This window comes from Saccopteryx leptura, chromosome 2, assembly GCF_036850995.1.
Source record: "Saccopteryx leptura isolate mSacLep1 chromosome 2, mSacLep1_pri_phased_curated, whole genome shotgun sequence".
NCBI lineage: Eukaryota > Metazoa > Chordata > Mammalia > Chiroptera > Emballonuridae > Saccopteryx > Saccopteryx leptura.
In genome coordinates, this window is record NC_089504.1 from 216,781,785 (window position 1) to 216,798,712 (window position 16,928).

General features: G+C 49.4%; 1 protein-coding gene across 5 annotated transcripts in view; it reads left to right on the forward strand.

The window, feature by feature from the left end:
- Nucleotides 1-67: 67 nt before the first annotated feature.
- The window catches only part of WDR4 (WD repeat domain 4), a 58,711-nt gene continuing 41,850 nt past the window's right edge, over nt 68-16,928 (forward strand). For 3 of the 5 annotated variants that reach the window (XR_010749322.1, XM_066370110.1, XM_066370106.1), the window contains exons 1-10: nt 68-164; nt 2,151-2,216; nt 4,472-4,615; nt 10,513-10,669; nt 11,331-11,443; nt 11,752-11,812; nt 12,544-12,642; nt 14,165-14,229; nt 15,019-15,202; nt 16,242-16,311. Coding sequence is in view for 4 of the 5 variants with exons in the window: in XM_066370110.1 (XP_066226207.1) it covers nt 76-164; nt 2,151-2,216; nt 4,472-4,615; nt 10,513-10,669; nt 11,331-11,443; nt 11,752-11,812; nt 12,544-12,642; nt 14,165-14,229; nt 15,019-15,202; nt 16,242-16,311 (1,048 nt within the window). In the remaining variant the exon portion in view is untranslated. Of the gene's footprint in view, nt 165-1,153; nt 1,172-2,150; nt 2,217-4,471; nt 4,616-10,512; nt 10,670-11,330; nt 11,444-11,751; nt 11,813-12,543; nt 12,643-14,164; nt 14,230-15,018; nt 15,203-16,241; nt 16,312-16,928 lie in introns of those variants that run through there. The other 2 variants (XM_066370107.1, XM_066370108.1) reach the window with 2 other exon arrangements.

Below are 16,928 nucleotides of genomic sequence, written 5' to 3' on the forward strand. Positions count from 1 at the left end.
CTCGTAGCGTCTGCGTGTTAGATCACTTTCCCGCGCCGGGTGACGCAAGTGAGTATTGGCGCGACGGCCGGGCTCATGGCGAGTTCTGTTGGGTTGGCGCTATGTGGGCAGGCGCTGGTGGTACGGGGAGGCAGCCGGTTCCTGGCCACCACCACTGAAAACAGGTGAGGGGTCTGGACTTAGAGGAGGAAGCCCACTACGGGCGCGTGTCGGGACCTGGAGACTCCGATTTCCCTGCGCCGCCGGGCTGCGCCCGAGCTGGGGTGCTCCGCGGGAGTCCCGCCACTGTTTTCTGGACCTCCAACGTCTCATAGGCCCGGCCAAGTGCCTGCTCCGTGGAGCGTCAGCTCTCTCAGCCCATCTCCCAAAAACTGCCCGGGTAGCGCCCCCGTCGCCGGCCCAGGGCCCCGCCCCCTCGCTAGCAAGTCTCCGCGGGGGCCAGGCGGGGCCTCGCTCTGTGAAGCGATGTGGTCCAGGCTAGAGCCAATGCAGGGTCCCGGAAACGCCCGCCGGACCCGAACGTGGGGAAATAGAAGGCCCTGGCCTGCCTGGTTGGAGAGGTTTAATATCCGGGAACGTGTTCGGACTGTGATCTCCGGGCGCATTCTCTTTCGCTTCTCTTTAAGGTGGTGGTTTCTGCTCCCTCATACTCTTCTGCGTCTTTCGACCCCTGCCCTACTTGCTTTTCAGGATTCCGAGGGTCTTATGCGACAACTCCTTACTCGAGGGTGTACTTGGACTCCGCATGACTCACCTCGCTGGTGGCCCTTCACACAGTTCTGTTTTTGCTTTCCGTAATTTAACACTCTTTCCTCATCGTTTCCCAGTGTGTACACACCGCCCGGAATTTTTAAATCAGGAATCAGGAGCTTCATGGATATTGGCAGTGGTTGTTTCTTTTTTCAGGGTTTTGATGATCATACTTGAAACAGATTACTGCCTAACAAATGCACTATCAGTGCTCACTGTTAAAGCGTTTGGTTTCAGAAATCCAACAGAGTGTTAAATTTAGATTTCACAAAAAATTTACTCACACATTTCATGTATCCCTGATTGTTTTTTTTAGAGGCTCCCAGTATCTAATATACTGCCACAGGGAGACATCATTCACTACTTGCTTCCCTAATGGCCAGCAGTTTCTGACTTGGATGACTACTACTCTTTTCTATAGGTATAGTGCTCCATGCAAAAAGAGTTTAAAGTGCAGCCACTTTAAAAGCTCTAAATTTGTACAAGATGCCTTCCCCATGCCAGGCACTAGGGGTGCGTGGGTAGAGTAAGCCATAGAGAACTTAGGGTCCGATGAGGAAGATAGGTGGCTCCTGTATTGGTCAGTGCTTGGCAGCCATGGGAGTTGTTTTGGGGTAAGAGAGACATTTTTCTATACAAGAAATAGGAATTTTAAATTTAGGTTCAAAAAACCCACTGAAAATACCAGAATACAATTTCTCCTAACATAACCATTGTGCATTGATATCCTAGTGCCTGAAATAATAGTATATTACTTCCTGTTGAGCTTTTGTTCTCTCTTTACTAAATATTTTTTGTACAGAACTATGCAAGGTCCTGGCCGGTTGGCTCAGTGGTAGAGCGTCGGCTGGGCGTGTGGAAGTTCGGGTTCGATTCCCGGCCAGGGCACACAGGAGAGGCACCCATCTGCTTATCCACCCCTACCCCTCTCCTTCCTCTCTGTCTCTCTCTTCCCCTCCCACAGCCAAGGCTCCATTGGAGCAAAATTGGCCCTGGATGCTGAGGATGGCTCCATGGCCTCTGCCTCAGGCGCTAGAGTGGCTCTGGTCGCAACAGAGCGACGCCCCAGATGGGCAGAGCATCGCCCCCTGGTGGGCATGCTGGGTGGATCCCTGTTGGGCGCATGCGGGAGTCTGTCTGACTGCTTCCCCGTTTCCAGCTTCAGAAAAATACAAAAAAGAAAAAGAACTATGCCAGTTGTGTGTGGCAAATCTAAACAGAGATTAGGCAAATAAAGCTCCATCACTATTTTGTGAAGTAGCATACCTGGATGGTGTCCTGTTGTGGCTGAGACCCTTAATTTATGAGTATGCAAATATATTCTTTTCCAGGGAGATAAAAGAAAAGAGCATTTTTATTAACAAAGTGCTTCTTTTAAAATCTTTATCATTTTTCTTTAGTGATGATGACAGCCTCTTCATATATGATTGCTGTATTGCAGAAAAGAAGTCACAAGAAAATAAAGGGTGAGATATTGGGGAAGTACATTCAAGACTTGATTCATGGTTTGGGGAACGGGGCCTAATAGCCTAAGAAGGAGATTGTCGTCTTTTTGCTGAATTATTCATTTCTCTTTACCTTGCTCTATAGAAAAACCAGGTACCACCTCAGGAAAGAACTATGGGACTAATTCTTAAATTAGGCATTAAGAATATTAAGACTTGCCTGACCAGGCGGTGGTGCAGTGGATAGAGCGTCGGACTGGGATGTGGAGGACCCAGGTTTGAGACCCCGAGGTCGCCAGCTTGAGTGTGGGCTCATCTGGTTTGAGTAAAGCTCACCAGCTTGGACCCAAGGTCGCTGGCTTGAGCAAGGGGTTACTCGGTCTGCTGAAGGCCCACTGTCAAGGCACATATGAGAAAGCAATCTATGAACAGCTAAGGTGTCGCAAAGAAAAACTGATGATTGATGCTTCTCATCTCTCTCCGTTCCTGTCTGTGTCCCTATCTATCCCTCTCTCTGACTCTGTAAAAAATAAATGAAAAAAAAAAATAATATTAAGACTTTTCTAAGTGCTTTTAATTACTGTCAGTAATGAATTTTTTAAAAAGATTTTATTTATTATTTTTACGGTGTGGGGAGGTGAGGAATGAGAAGTATCAAATCACAGTTGTTTCACTTTAGTTGTTCATTGACTGCTTGACTGCTTGTCATGTGTGCCTTGACTGTGCAAGCCCAGGGTTTTTACGGAGACAGAGAGTCAGAGAGAAGGATAGACAGGGACAGACAGACAGGAACGGAGAGAGATGAGAAGCATCAATCATAAGTTTTTCGTTGCGACACCTTAGTTGTTCATTGATTGCTCTCCCATATGTGCCTTGACCGTGGGCCTTCAGCAGACCGAGTAACCCCCTCGCTCAAGCCAGCAACCTTGGGTTCAAGCTGGTGAGCTTTTGCTCAAACCAGATGAACACGCGCTCAAGCTGGCGACCTCGGGGTCTCGAACCTGGGTCCTTCCATATCCCAGTCTGACGCTTTATCCACTGCGCCACCACCTGGTCAGGCCAGTAATGATTTTAGTGGCCCCTTGAAATAGCAATTGGTTTTATTTACTTATTTTTAAAATTTTATTTATTGATTTTACAGAGAGAGAACGGGGGCAGGGAGCAAGAAGTATCAACTCAGAGTTGCTTCATTTTTGTTGTTTATTGCTTGCTTGTCCTGTGCTTTAACCAGGCAAGCCTAGGGTTTCGAACCAGAGACCTCAGTGTTCCAGGTCAGTGTTCTGTCCACTGCGCCACCACAGGCCAGGCTAGCAATCGGTTTTAAGTGCATCGTGTAAAGTGTGTGAAATTAACTTTAGCTAATTGAAAGGAAAGAAAAGCAAAGTGTGGTGATTTTATATGGTGACTTTCTTTAGTAGAATTAGTCTTTGTGTCTCTTTTTTTTTGAGAGAGGCAGGGAGAGAGAGAGACAGGAACAGCATGCTGCTCCTTTGTGTGCCCTGACTGGGGAATCAAACGGGCAACCTCCGTGCTCTGGAACAACACTCCAGCCAACTGAGCTATCTGGCCAGGGCTTAATTTTTTTAATTTTTAGAGAGACACAGGAAGGGAGAAAGAGGGGAGCGGGAAGGGAAGCACCCATTTGTTTACCCACTCAGTTGTGCATTCTTTGGTTGCTTCCTGTGTGTGCCCTGAACCGGGATTGAACCTGTAACCTTGTTTGGGATGATGCTCTTAATCAACTGAGCTAACCATCCAGGCTCCTTTTTTTTTTTAATTGATTTAATTAATCCCTTCCTCTAGTCTTGAATTAATTCATGTCCATGAGAGAATGGGCCATATGGTCACTGAGGGTCCTTCCAGCTCAGTTCTTTGGATTTTGGTTTGTATACTGAGAGATTTTTTTTGTTTAGTTAGATTTTTTTTTTAATTTAGAAATTAAATTTAATGAGGTGATATCGATCAATAAGAGTACATAGGTTTCAGGTAAACATTTCTATAGCAATTGAACTGTTGATTGTGTTGTGTGCCTGTTACCCAAAGTCAAATCATTTTCTGTCACCGTATATTTGTCCCTTATTTAGTTAGATTTTACTCCTTAAACATTAGAACTCTTTGAACCTCCACATATCTCCTTAATAGGTGTGATATTTTGGCTACATGAACATTATAGCCTTTTCTATCTCTTCCCACATTATAAATGAATGAGATTGGCCTGTAGAAACGCAGCCTTATTTACTCAGGTAATGCCTCACCGTTCTCCTTTTCTTTCGCAGGGAGGACGGACAGCCTGTGGAGAAGGGGAGTGACATCATCCTAGCGTCCACCTTCTCCAAGTCTGGAAGCTATTTTGCTTTAACTGATGATAGTAAGCGTCTGATTCTTTTCCATACAAAACCATGGCAATGTCTGAGTGTCAGGTATGAAACGCTAATGTTGAATAATTACAGTGTTGAACACACAACTTACACTTGCATGCCAATAATATAGTGACAGTAACAATTACAATACACAACTAACACATAGGGCCATTTGTGTGCCCAGGACCTGTGATGGGGCTGGGAGCATTTTCCCCACCCTTATCTACTGGCCAGGAGTCTGGAAGCTGATCCCAATCACTTTATTTATTTATTGTATTAATTTTTAAAAAGAATTTTTATGAGTTTTTTTGAGCCAAGCTATTGACAATTGCTAGGAAGCAAAATCTCATCAGATCGAGAAAATACTCTGGAAAATGGCAGTTTCACCACTTGATCAGAATCAAAGGGGAAGACATAAGAGGGTTACATGAAATTCATTGGTGATAGATTAGGGAGGTGGGAGAAAGCAATGCCGATCTCAGTCCACTTAGAAGGGCAGAGCCAGACCCTGTACTTGACCACTCTGGTTCCAGAGTTGGTGGCCCAGTCACTGTGCCATCTTGTTTTCCAAACTATTTCTCCAGCCGTGTGGTGGCAGAAATAAAGGTTAGCATGCCCATAGAGTGTCAGGGTTTTGTGTAAGTTAAGGCATCTGCGCTATTTTAACTCAGCGGTTTTTGGGTTAGAGCACTTATTTCTTTTTTTTAATTTTTTTAATTCATTTTAGAGAAGAGAGACACAGAGAGAAATAGAAAGAGAAGGGGGGAGGAGCAGGAAGCATCAACTCCCATATGTGCCTTGACCGGGCAAGCCCAGGGTTTTGAACCGGCGACCTCAGCATTCCAGGTTGATGCTTGATCCACTGCGCCACCACAGGTCAGGCAAAGAGCACTTATTTCTAAGTATTTGAGATCAGATGGAGCTCAGTGCTGATGGGGGAGGACCATAGTAACTCAGCAAGAGCATAGATGTCACAGGGCCAAAGCAGTTCCTGTTAGCCACAAGTCGTGTAAGTGTTCCTTGGTCTTACTTATTACCTGCTCTACACCTCTCTGTCATGTCCGAAAAGGGAGGGAGTGCTGCAGTTTTGTGAAGCCCTGTTTCCCGAGAGCTTCCTTGTCTTACCATGGTCATATGCTAGGAGAGGAGGAGGGGGATGCTCACACATGGTACTGGGCAGATGTCAATTTCTTTGGGCTCTCACAGTCTCCTGTGTGTGAGTTCTCTTTCCTTAAGAGGCTGAAGGCTGGAATTTTTCTAATTGTTCTGTGACACTGATGGAAATACCCACATGGAGCAGAGTCAACCCTGTCCTCTAATTCTCTCTTCTCTGAGGTGTATGTTTTAACTGTCCTTAGATAATAAGAGAAAACATGCAGGCTATAATGTTTGAACTACTAAATTACAAAGGTTAAGGAATTTCCTTTTGTGTTGGGACAGCCGTGCTCATTTGATTTATTTTATTTTATTTCCTAAGAGGATAAAAAGCCGAATTCCAGTTGACATCACAAGCAAGGAGTACCCACCCATTCTGTCCTGTATTCCATTCAGATTAAAAATAAAGTCTGGTTACATTACTTCATTTTTATCTTATGCTTGTTTGTTTTTTAGTTGGAGAGGGTTCTTTTTTTATTTTTTTTAATTCATTTTAATTTTTTATTTTATTTTATTCATTTTTAGAGAGGAGAGAGAGAGACAGAGAGGAGAGAGAGACAGAGAGAGAGAGAAGGGGGGAGGAGCTGGAAGCATCAACTGTCATATGTGCCTTGACTAGGCAAGCCCAGGGTTTTGAACTTTTAATTCATTTTAGAGAGGAGAGAGGGAGAGAGAGAGAGATAAAAAGAGAGACTGGGAAGGAGAGGAAGCATCAACTCCCATATGTGCCTTGACTAGGCAAGCCAGGAGTTTCGAACCAGCGACCTCAGTGTTCCAGATCGACATTTTATCCCACTGCACCACCACAGGTCAGGCCTTATGATTAGGCAGTACATGGTTTAAAAAGCTTTAAAAGACAAGTTAAACAGAAGGCTATACAGTGGAGTGTAAAACTTCACTTCTACTCTCCAGTTCTCTCCCCACAGAGAGTTTCCCAGGAGAAGAATAACTTAAAAGTATGTTGCTGTGTATGCAGGATATAATTGAAAATGAATCGCTTTTTTGGCCGACTGCTGTGAATTCACATCATCCTTAACTTGGCAGGCCTATTAGGTGGAATCTTTTTGCCAAAATAGCCTAAACATTAGCAAATATTTAGAATATGGAAGATGTTAAGTGTTTTCAGGATTTGGGGTAGCTACTACAAGGCGCTCTGTGGGCTCTGACCCTGAGCATCTCCCACAGGGATCTGTGCACTTGGCCTTGGTTTTGAGTTGCTTCCACAACCTGTAGGAAGGAAGGAGGGATATGAGTATGGGAAGGAAACCAGTGACAACAGTGACAGGAGGTGGCTGTCTCAGTCTGCTTGGGCCTCTATGACAAATACTGTAGCATAAGAAACAGATAACTTCTTTTATACAGTTTTGGAGCTGGGATTCCGAGATCAACGTTTCAGGAGAGCTAGTTTGCCTAGAGGCCTTTCTCCTTGACTTATAGATGGCTATCCTCTTGCTGCCTTTTCACATGGTTGTCCCTCTGTGCCCTGTCCCTGGTGTCTCTTGACGTCCCCAAACATAATAAATCTCATTTATCTGTAGGAGAAGTTCCAAAAATGAGTTGCCAGGTCAAAAGATAGGTACATTTGCCTGACCAGGTGGTGGCGCAGTGGATAGAGCATCGGACTGGGATGCGGAGGACCCAGGTTTGAGACCCCGAGGTCGCCAGCTTGAGCGCGGGCTCATCTGGCTTAAGCAAAAAGCTCACCAGCTTGAGCCTGGCTTCGCTGGCTCGAGCAAGGGGTTACTTGGTCTGCTGAAGGTCTGCGGTCAAGGCACATAGGACAAAGCAATCAATGAACAACTAGGGTGTCGCAACGAGGAACTGATGATTGATGCTTCTCATCTCTCTCCATTCCTGTCTGTCTGTCCCTATCTATCCCTCTCTCTGACTCTCTCTCTGTTGCTGTAAAAAAAAAAAGATAGGTACATTTGTAGTCTATAGAGAATCCCAAACTGCCTTCCCAAGGTACTCTCTCCCTCTGCCTCCTAAGTAGTAAGGTGCCCCTTTCCTACCCTGGATGGTACAGGCTGGTATCAAATCTGATGACTCCACCTGATAGAAGGAAATGGTGTCCTATATACTGAATAATGAGGGTGAGAGAGCAGATTTTATCCTTAAGAACCACTGTCTTGTGTGCTGGCTTCTCAGGTATGAGCTTTGCTTTCCTACTGTGTCGTTCCCTTTCTGTTTAATTACATATTAGGAAGCTTAGGTTTTCCCATTTGTTGTGGAGTCCATCTGCACCAGTTACTTTCCCAGGGCCTTGGCCTGGTGGTAGCACAGCATGTAGGTTGAGAGCTGTCTAGGGCCACGGAAGCTGGGTGAGCCTTTTCCTGGGCACTTGTGTTGCTGGCAAACTTTTCAAAGGCATGTCATCATGACTGCTGCAGGTCTGGTTTCTGCAACATGATGGGTAGGCCCTGGGCAGGACTAGACCTAATGCTGTGTGCGAGGGATGGTGGATGAGATCAGGGAGTACAGTGTCCTACTGTGATAATTAACAGCTCCCTGGCGGGCACTTTGTTACTGTCACTACTTTAAAACTTCACCTTGCAGGCTTTTGAAGAAAAGCTGAGAAGGAAATTGTGGGTAGCAACTATTCTTTTCAGGGTAACAGCTTAGAGTGACAAAAAGGCACAGAACCTATGAGTTGGGCAGGTCAGGGAGGCTTCAGGCCCAGAACTGAAGCAGAAAACTGAGGTGTTTTTCAAAACCAGAAATGAGGACACTGGGCTGATATGATGCTTTTTATTTTAATGTGTATATTTACTAATGAGAAATCTTAGGCACGAAATCACATCATTTTATAAAGTACCTGTGTTAAAATAATAAAAGCCCGTGGAGAAGGCGGTGCTCCTGGAAATCCGATCTGGGTTGTTCTACTTGCAGGGATCTAGAGATGGGAGAGTCTTGCTGCTGGAATGTGGTGTGGGGGAGCTTGGTGTCCCCTGGCGGCCAGCAAGACCCACTCATGCTCAGTCTTGTTGAACAGTGTGGCTCTCTGCAGGTGGGCGTGGGGGCACAGTTCTGTGCGTGTGAGTGCGTGCGTGTGCATGTGTGTGTGGGAGAGGGAGGTTCAGGGCTCACTTGCAGGACCAGGGGTATCCAGCTCACTCACAGAGGGGAGGGGCAGATTGGGCAGATTGAGCAGATAGGCCCTGGGGCCTGAGGGCATTGGGCTGTGAACCCAGTCATTCAGGGAGGGTGGAGAGAGTGCCAACACACTGTAGAGGGCGAAGATTGTTGTCAAGTGGCATTTGCCTTCCCCAGGGTGCCTTTCCTTGGGGCACCCCAGAGGCCTGCCAATTGTCCTGTCCTATGCCCTGCCCTTCCCCTCCCTTCTGCTACCTGACTCCCCAGACCCAAACCCACTCTGCAGAGCTGGACTGCATCCCGGAAACATTGCCAGGCCCAGTTTAGCTTGAGCAGCTGAAAGCATCCTGGTATAAAACAAAGGGATGAGGCCCTGGCCGGTTGGCTCAGTGGTAGAGTGTCGGCCTGGTGTGCAGAAATCCCGGGTTTGATTCCCGGCCAGGGCACACAGGAGAAGTGCCCATCTGCTTCTCCACCCCTCCCCCTCTCCTTCCTCTCTGTCTCTCTCTTCCCCTCCCACAGCGAGCTGGGAGCTGGGGATGGCTCCTTGGCCTCTGCCCCAGGCGCTGGAGTGGCTCTGGTTGCAACAGAGTGACGCCCCGGAGGGGCAGAGCATCGCCCCCTGGTGGGCAGAGCGTTGCCCCCTGGTGGGCATGCTGGGATCCCGGTTGGGCGCATGCGGGAGTCTGTCTGTCTCTCCCCGTTTCCAGCTTCAGAAAAATACAAAAACAAACAAACAAACAAACAAAAAACAAAAAAACAAAGGGATGAGATACAGAGCTGGGTGGAAGCTGGGTGGGGGATGGTATAGGGCATTGGTCCCAAACAACCCCGGGCCACCGACCGGTACCGTCTGTGGGCCATTTGGCACCAGTCCGCAGAGAAACAATAAATAACTTACATTATTTCCGTTTTCTTTATATTTAAGTCTGAACGATGTTTTATTTTTTAAAAATGACCAGATTCCCTCTGCTACATCTGTCTAAGACTCACTCTTGACTCTTGTCTCGTAAGTTTGACAATTATATTTAAAAATACCACAGTTTTTATGCTGGTTGCATAATTTTATTTTGTGCATTTATCTGTGCCACCCTAAAGACCGGTCTGTGAAAATATTTTCTGACACTAAACCGGTCTGTGGCCCAAAAACAGTTGGGGACCACTGGTATAGGGGATAGGGTGGAGGGGAGGACTGGGTTCCCCTCGGGTGGGTGCGCTCCTTGGACTAGCTGCTCCTCCAGAGTGCTGTGGCTAGGCCATCACAGCTGCTTAATTGGCCCGTTACAATGTGCACGAGCCATTGTGAAATCGTAGGGCTGGGAGAATTTTGATGAATCTTGCCCTGAGCCTAATTGTTCCTCATTTCTGCATTGTGCTTCCTCTTGCCATTCCAGGAGGAAGTTCAACCTGAGGCCTGCAAGACCCTGTCTAGGAGGCCTCCTCTTAGCCTTTTCTGTATTTGGGTCCCTCTGCTTCTGAGAAGTACAGGGTCCTGTTTAGGTGGTATGTTAGGGACATAATTCCTTTAGGCTTCAGTTTCCATTATAAGATAACACCTGGAATTGAGCTTCCCAAGCTAACATCTGGACTTCCACGTGTTGGGGGGCTGGTGCTGCCTCCAGAACGCATGGCTTACAGGTTTGTTGCAGGATCTTGTGCCAACCTGTGTCAACCTATGCAAGCCAACCTTGGGCATCTCTCTGGCCTAGGATCGTGGTGAGGAGGTGCACGGCCCTGACGTTCACAGCTTCTGAGGAGAAGGTTTTGGTGGCTGATAAGTCTGGGGATGTTTACTCCTTTTCAGTGCTGGAGCCTCATGGATGTGGCAATCTTGAACTTGGGCACCTGTCCATGCTGCTGGATGTGGTATGTGAGCAAAGTGCTTATTACCTCCACTGTGATCAGCTCAGGTGGGGTGGCACAAGAGGGTCTGCCCTGAGCATTTGGGTGGGTTTGGGTTCTCCTGTAGCAGGGACAGCCCTCTGCAGACTTGTGAGCGGGAGGATTGGAATCTAAGAAAGTGAAGCTGACTGCAGGGTGAGTGAGGAGGGAGGGGCAGGGTGGTTCTGGATGTGAGGGTTGGCCTAGGTCACAGTGATGAGGTGGAGGGGCGTGGGAAGAGCAGGCGCAGTCATGAGGTCAGAGTTTGTCCTTTGTTCTTCATGGGCATCACCTGAGTGTCCTCCCTACTCTGGAGCCAGGAGCTGTCCTACTGGAGGCACCCAGAGGCCGAGTGAGGGCTGAACTATGGCCATAGATGGTAGAGTTGAGGTGGTTCCCACAGGGACACAAGCATAATGGGAGAAGTAAGGACTTGGTGACTGGCTAGACATGGGGACATGTGAACTAGAGGAAGGTGACTGGTGCTAGAGGCAGGAAGGCAAGGGTGGCAGTAAGGATTGTGTTGAGATGACATCTGCATGGACACGGACTGGGGACTGGAGACAAGGAGGACTGAGGGTAGGAGGAGGGAGTGGCTCTGACTGTCCTGTGAGTGAGTCTGCCCTTTCTCACCCTTTGTATGCAGGCCGTGAGTCCTGATGACTACTTCATCCTCACCGCCGACCGGGACGAGAAGATCCGGGTGAGCTGGGCCTTGGCGCCGCACAACATCGAGTCCTTCTGTCTGGGGCACACTGAGTGAGTTGCCCTCCGCACTATCCCGCCCTCTGGCCTCCCAGGGAGGAAGCTAGGGTTTAAAACAGAATGGGCCTTTCAGTTAGGAAGCTGGTGCCCAGGTGGAGGCGCTGGCATGAGCCAGTAGGCCCCTGGAAAGGAGGGGACTGGCCTTTGTGCAGTTTCTAGCCCTATTGCAGCGCAGCCTTCAGGATCTCCTTCATTCATGCAGATGCAGAGAGGTTTTCTTATTGGCACTGATGTCTCAGGAGCTGTGCGGAGGTCACAGCAGCACTGGAACCCTGGCTCACTCTGCTTCTCTTATGCTGCAGGTTCGTGAGCCGCATCTTTGTTGTGCCTGACCATCCTGAGTTGCTGTTATCCTCGTCTGGGGTAAGTGTGTCACTCGGCCACGTGCCCCTCTCATTTCCTTTCAGTAGGGACCGAGCAGGAGCCGTGCTTGGGGCCAAGAGCTTGTCTTTTGTTCCCAGTTGTGGTTTGTAAATCAGTGTGTTCCTTTTTTACTGGTGTCTGTCCACTAGGTGGTGCTTGTTTTCTGAATTGTAGAGCTGGCTAGGCCTTGCTCCTTGCTTGTGTCTGTACACTGGGGGGGGTGGGGGGGGGGTGTATACATCTGTGTGTAGAGCTAAAGTGGGTGTGTAGGGGGTCCGTTCTAAGAGCTGTTGTTTCATCTATAATAACATTGTGATCTCCGTTTAAATATTTGGCAGAGGAACCCTTTCTGTGTCTTAGAGGGACCTGTATTCCGTCACTGCTGATATGCTCAGTACTTTGGTGTGCTTCTCCTTGTGTAAATGCCTGATTATTATGTGTCCATGTGCGCACATGCATGTGTGTGCATGTGTATGTGTGTGTGCATAGTTGGCCTGAATATAGCCTGGCATGTGACATCAGGTTGTCATGTGTCCTCTGCTTGTTTTACTTTGTTGGGTCATCCATTTTCCTTAATGACTTGTGTGAGCTCTTTGAAGCAAAGAGCTGCTGGTTGGGAAAGGCGCTCTGGTTGTCCCAGAGTTACAGTCCTCACAGCTTGGTGAGAGCTTGGGTGTTGGGGGCAGGGTGCCATGCTCCTGAGCAGTGCGTTGACCCATCCTTATGTGCAGGACTGTACCCTGAGGCTCTGGGACTACAGACATGGCCGAGAGCTGCACTGCTGCCACCTGACAGACCTGCAGGATCCAGCAGGCCCCGGGGGTGACAAGGTAGCCAACTTTGTCTCTGGCTTGTGGGGGCTGGCAGGGCACCTCTCTAGTCACTCAGATCTTGTGAGGGGAAAAATGTTTCACATTGGGAATACTTCTTTGCTGTTAGTGCAGCTGGAATTCTTCCAGCTTTGGGGAAATTGTGTATTTCAGATTCTGAAAGCAGCTAGTTAAGCAAGTTGGAAATAGTTTTTATCTTGCCATGTTTGCATTCAAACATCTAATTTATGGGAAAACCACTAACCCACTTGGAAATGGAAAAATAGTAGGCCAGGGGCAGAGAGCTTTGCTGTGGGTTTGATAGCCCGGTAGCAGGCTGAGCACCCACCCAGCATTCTTTGTTGTCTGTCATGGATTAATCTCATTACACTCCAGGTCAGGTCATCTGGGCCTCAGTTGCCAAGGAGATTTTCAGGGGGAGGGGAGGTATGGGCTGCCTACTGGGGTCTCCAGGAGTCTACATGTTCATGGGCACCCAGCTTTGATGCTCCTGAGCTAGTCCTGTACAGCCAGGGTCTGGGTTGGTTACACGTGGGTAGAGCTGCCTGCTTCCTAGAGGCCCACCTGGGCCTGGTGGGGGTGGGGGAAAAGGTCTGCTATTATGTCTACTCAGCCCTGCAGAGCTGCCTGTCCCTAGGGGTGCTGTGCACTTTCCCCTCCGGTCTCCATGTGGCACTTTTCCAGCCCTCAGGAACTCGCTCTCCCTCTTTGTCTGACGACCAGGTGTGACCTAAGGGGCCTGTCTGCCTGGTCCTCGGCTTGGCTTCTTGTTTCCATTGTCTGCTCTGAGACCATTCATGGCAGCTGCTCTCACAGGGCCTCAGGGCAAGCAGGCTGGGCCCGAATCAGGCCAGGGTCCCTGGGACCCCCAGCCAAACGCCTGTAGGGGCCACCAGGTCAGTGGTCCCTGCTGCCCTGGCTGCCCAATGGGCACCTCTGCTTAGGCTTCCGCAGTTATGGAAGGTGTAACAGAGAGAGGCCTGATTGTTCTGATGACTTCTCATCTTTGTGCCCTCACTTAACTTGATGCTCCATCAGCGAGGTTGATGTGAGTCCTTTCTAAGGGTGAGGAGAGTGGGTGGCAGAGAGGACCCTGTCCTGATGCACCCAGCCTGCAGGAGCCATGGGGCAGCCCTACCTCTGGGGGCAGCTGCCCTGCTTGGTGGGTGAGTGCCAGGCCCTTTCCTCTTCATTTCTGTTGTCTGATGTCCAGTGTTCACCCCTGCTGTGTCTCTACTGAACAGTCTCCTTCTTTTCCACTTGTGTTCTCTGGTCCCTGCTCTCCTTGCTTTTTGACCAATTCTGTTGGCTTTGGAGCCATTCCACAGTCTGGAGGGAAGGCTATAGCCACAGAGAGGATTTTGCCATGTGAAACTCCAGCAGTCAGCAGAAAGTTCTAGCACTGTCTTCCTTTCCCTGGACCATGTGGGAAACTGTCAGTCTTGCAGTGTGTACTCTCAGTGGGAACGGACGGTCCAGTGTCATGTTCCTGATGTGTCTTAAGCTGCTGTTTTCCTTTCAGAGGTTTGCTGCGTCCAGGATAACTTACTGGAGCCGGGACAGCTGTGTGGCGCTGCTGTGTGACTGGTGAGCTCACTGCGACTGGTTCTCTCCAGCCTGTAAGGGAGGGAACACACAGATTGTTCCAATGGCTCCATAGTCTGTCTCCTCAGTCGGGAGGTTTCAGGTGATGTGTTGGTGCTGCAGCTCCCTGCAGGGGTCTCCCTTTCTCAGGCGGCTGTGGTGTGTGGGTGCAGGTTCCTCTGTGCTGGCGTTCTTCTCTGTGCCCTTTAAATCCACCAGCTTAATGCACAGCAAGGCCTCTGACCAGTCTTTTGTGTGTGGTCACATCTCACCTAAGGGTCGGTTGTTGTCGAATCTATTTCTGTCAGTCCCTCCCGAGGGTTGGTCACGGTAGACTTACCTGAGCTCCAGTGGTTGATGAGATGGACTTCGGTAGCACATGCCAATCAGCTCTTTCCTGCTGAGCATCTTCTCTGTGCTCTCTAACCCCTCACTTCTCATGACAAGTCTTAGAGGGGGCATCTTAGCTTGTCTTAGAAATAAGGACGAAGGTTTAGCGAGGGCACAAGTGCTGGCCAGGAAGTGTCCTGTCCTGTCTGCTGCCCTGCAGGTGGGTCAGCTCTCTTCTTTACATTTTTCCTTGTGTCTTGTGTTGGTCATCCTTGCTGCATAACAAGCTACCCCAGGACTTAGTGACTTGGATGTTCCTTACTTCTAGCTCAGGGTCTTGTGTGGTTGCAGCCAAGACGTTGGCAGGGGCACTTCTGCCCAGGCAGGCCTGTGCTGGGAGCTGGGCTGCTCTCGGTGTTGGGTTGCGGGGGCTGTAACGATTTTCCTTTGTCTCGTGGGCAGTGTTCCTGTGGTCTACATCTTCCAGCTTGATGCCCCCAGACAGCAGCTGGCTTACAAACAGCAACTGTCTTTCCAACACAGAGTGTGGGACATTGCCTTTGAGGAGAGTCAGGGGCTATGGGTGCTACAAGACTGCCAGGAAGCCCCCCTCATCCTCTGCAGGCCAGTGGATAGCCAGTGGCAGGTGAGTCATGCTGCGCCCCTGCTGTTCCCTATGCCTGGGTGGGGGTAGGGCCACAGCTGTCATATCTTTCCACTTGATCATGCCTTGGTGGCACCAGAGGGTGTGTCTTGAGTGGGGAGTTGTAGGGCTTGTTACCTGCGAGAAGGGAGCTGGGCTACTTGGCCAGCTTGTCCAGTGTCGTGAAGCCTGTGGTAGACTTTTGGGAGAATCATTTTCTCTGTGCCTGTCCTGGTCATGCTGTGGTTTCATTTTAAGGAGAGAAGCTGATACTTGGTATGTGTCCTTAATGTTGGCAGCCTAGCATGACCTAGCGCCTGCGACAATGTTTTCCTTCAGCTGGTTAGAAGAACCCTGGTGTGGAAGAGGCATGTGGGCTGTGGGCGGAGCAAGCCCCCAACCTTCTCTGAGTTGTCTCCTCCCATCCATACAGTGGGAATGTCCTCTCCTTCCTGTCCCACACCAAGCAGGGCTGCCACGGGGAAGAATTGAGTAAAGCAGTGGTTTCAGCTTTTTTACACTTGGGGACCGGTGAAAATAGAATTATTTTCAGGAGGCAGAACTCATCCTGAATATAAACAATATGACTTAGATCACTGGGTCTATAGTCCTCACACAACATCAGGAGGATGGCATGAAGTTTCTGGCAGTCTAGCAGTTGGAAACTTGGGATAAAGCATGCCAGGGCTCTCTGTAGGCTGTCACAGTCTTCACAGATGCTCACTTGAATGAGTGCTTTCAGGTATTTTTATCTGTAAAGTGGCAGTGAACAGAATGCCACCAGCTGGTACCTTTCAGGTCTGCCAGGCTTCATAGATAGTCACATGTGATAAGCCAGTGCCTGAAATACCAGCCACCCTCCTGTCATGTGTTTCTATCCTGACAAGCTGTGATGGCTGCCGTGTTTGGTGGTTTGGCTTTCCTGGTCCTCACATAGAAGTTTACGGGGTCCCCTCCCAGGCTCTGCCATCTGGGCCCCGCAGGTCTGCCCAGCGTTGTGCTGACAGCACCTTCTGATGCACGTTCCTCTTCTGCCTCCCAGTCTGTTCCTGAGAACGCTGTGGTGACGAAGGTCTGCGCTCTCCTTTGCAGGAACTGGGCCATGCTGGAAGGTGAGCGTGTGTGGTCTGTGCTTCAGGGTAACACCCGGCGTGGCCATGGGCAGATGCAGATTGTAGGACACAGTGCACAGTAGGGAGCTCTGAGAATATGGTGGGTGTGGGGTGTACATTTGGCCCTGTTAGGTGTGGCCCTGCGTCAGGACAGTTGAGCTGCATGTGAACTGGGGTCAGAGCTGGAGCAGCATCTGCCTTTATGTCTTTAAGGCTGGGTGTTGGAAGTCCCCAGGGCAGGGCCAGTACCTGGCATGGCCCCCACATGGAGTAGGAGCCACTCAAAAGTCCCCAGCTAGTGCCCTTAAACGGTAGTTTCCTGGCCAGGGGTCAGGTGTGAGGACAATCCATGGGGCCACTGAGGGGAAGAGAGTTTACTTTGAAAATCACAGAAGGGTGGGAGAGCTCAGGGAGCTGGGCGCCATGTGTGTAGGACAGATGGAGGTCACACGTATGGGACACAGGCCTATGCTTCACTGACGGGCCCTGTGGAGTTGAGTTTTCCAGCAGGTGAGGTACTCTCAAGAACGGCCGACTTCTGTGTTCTGTTAGAAAGGAGTCTGAGGTCCAGCCAGTGTGGCTACCAGGGGGTGGGCATCCTGGGGCCACCTCGGAGA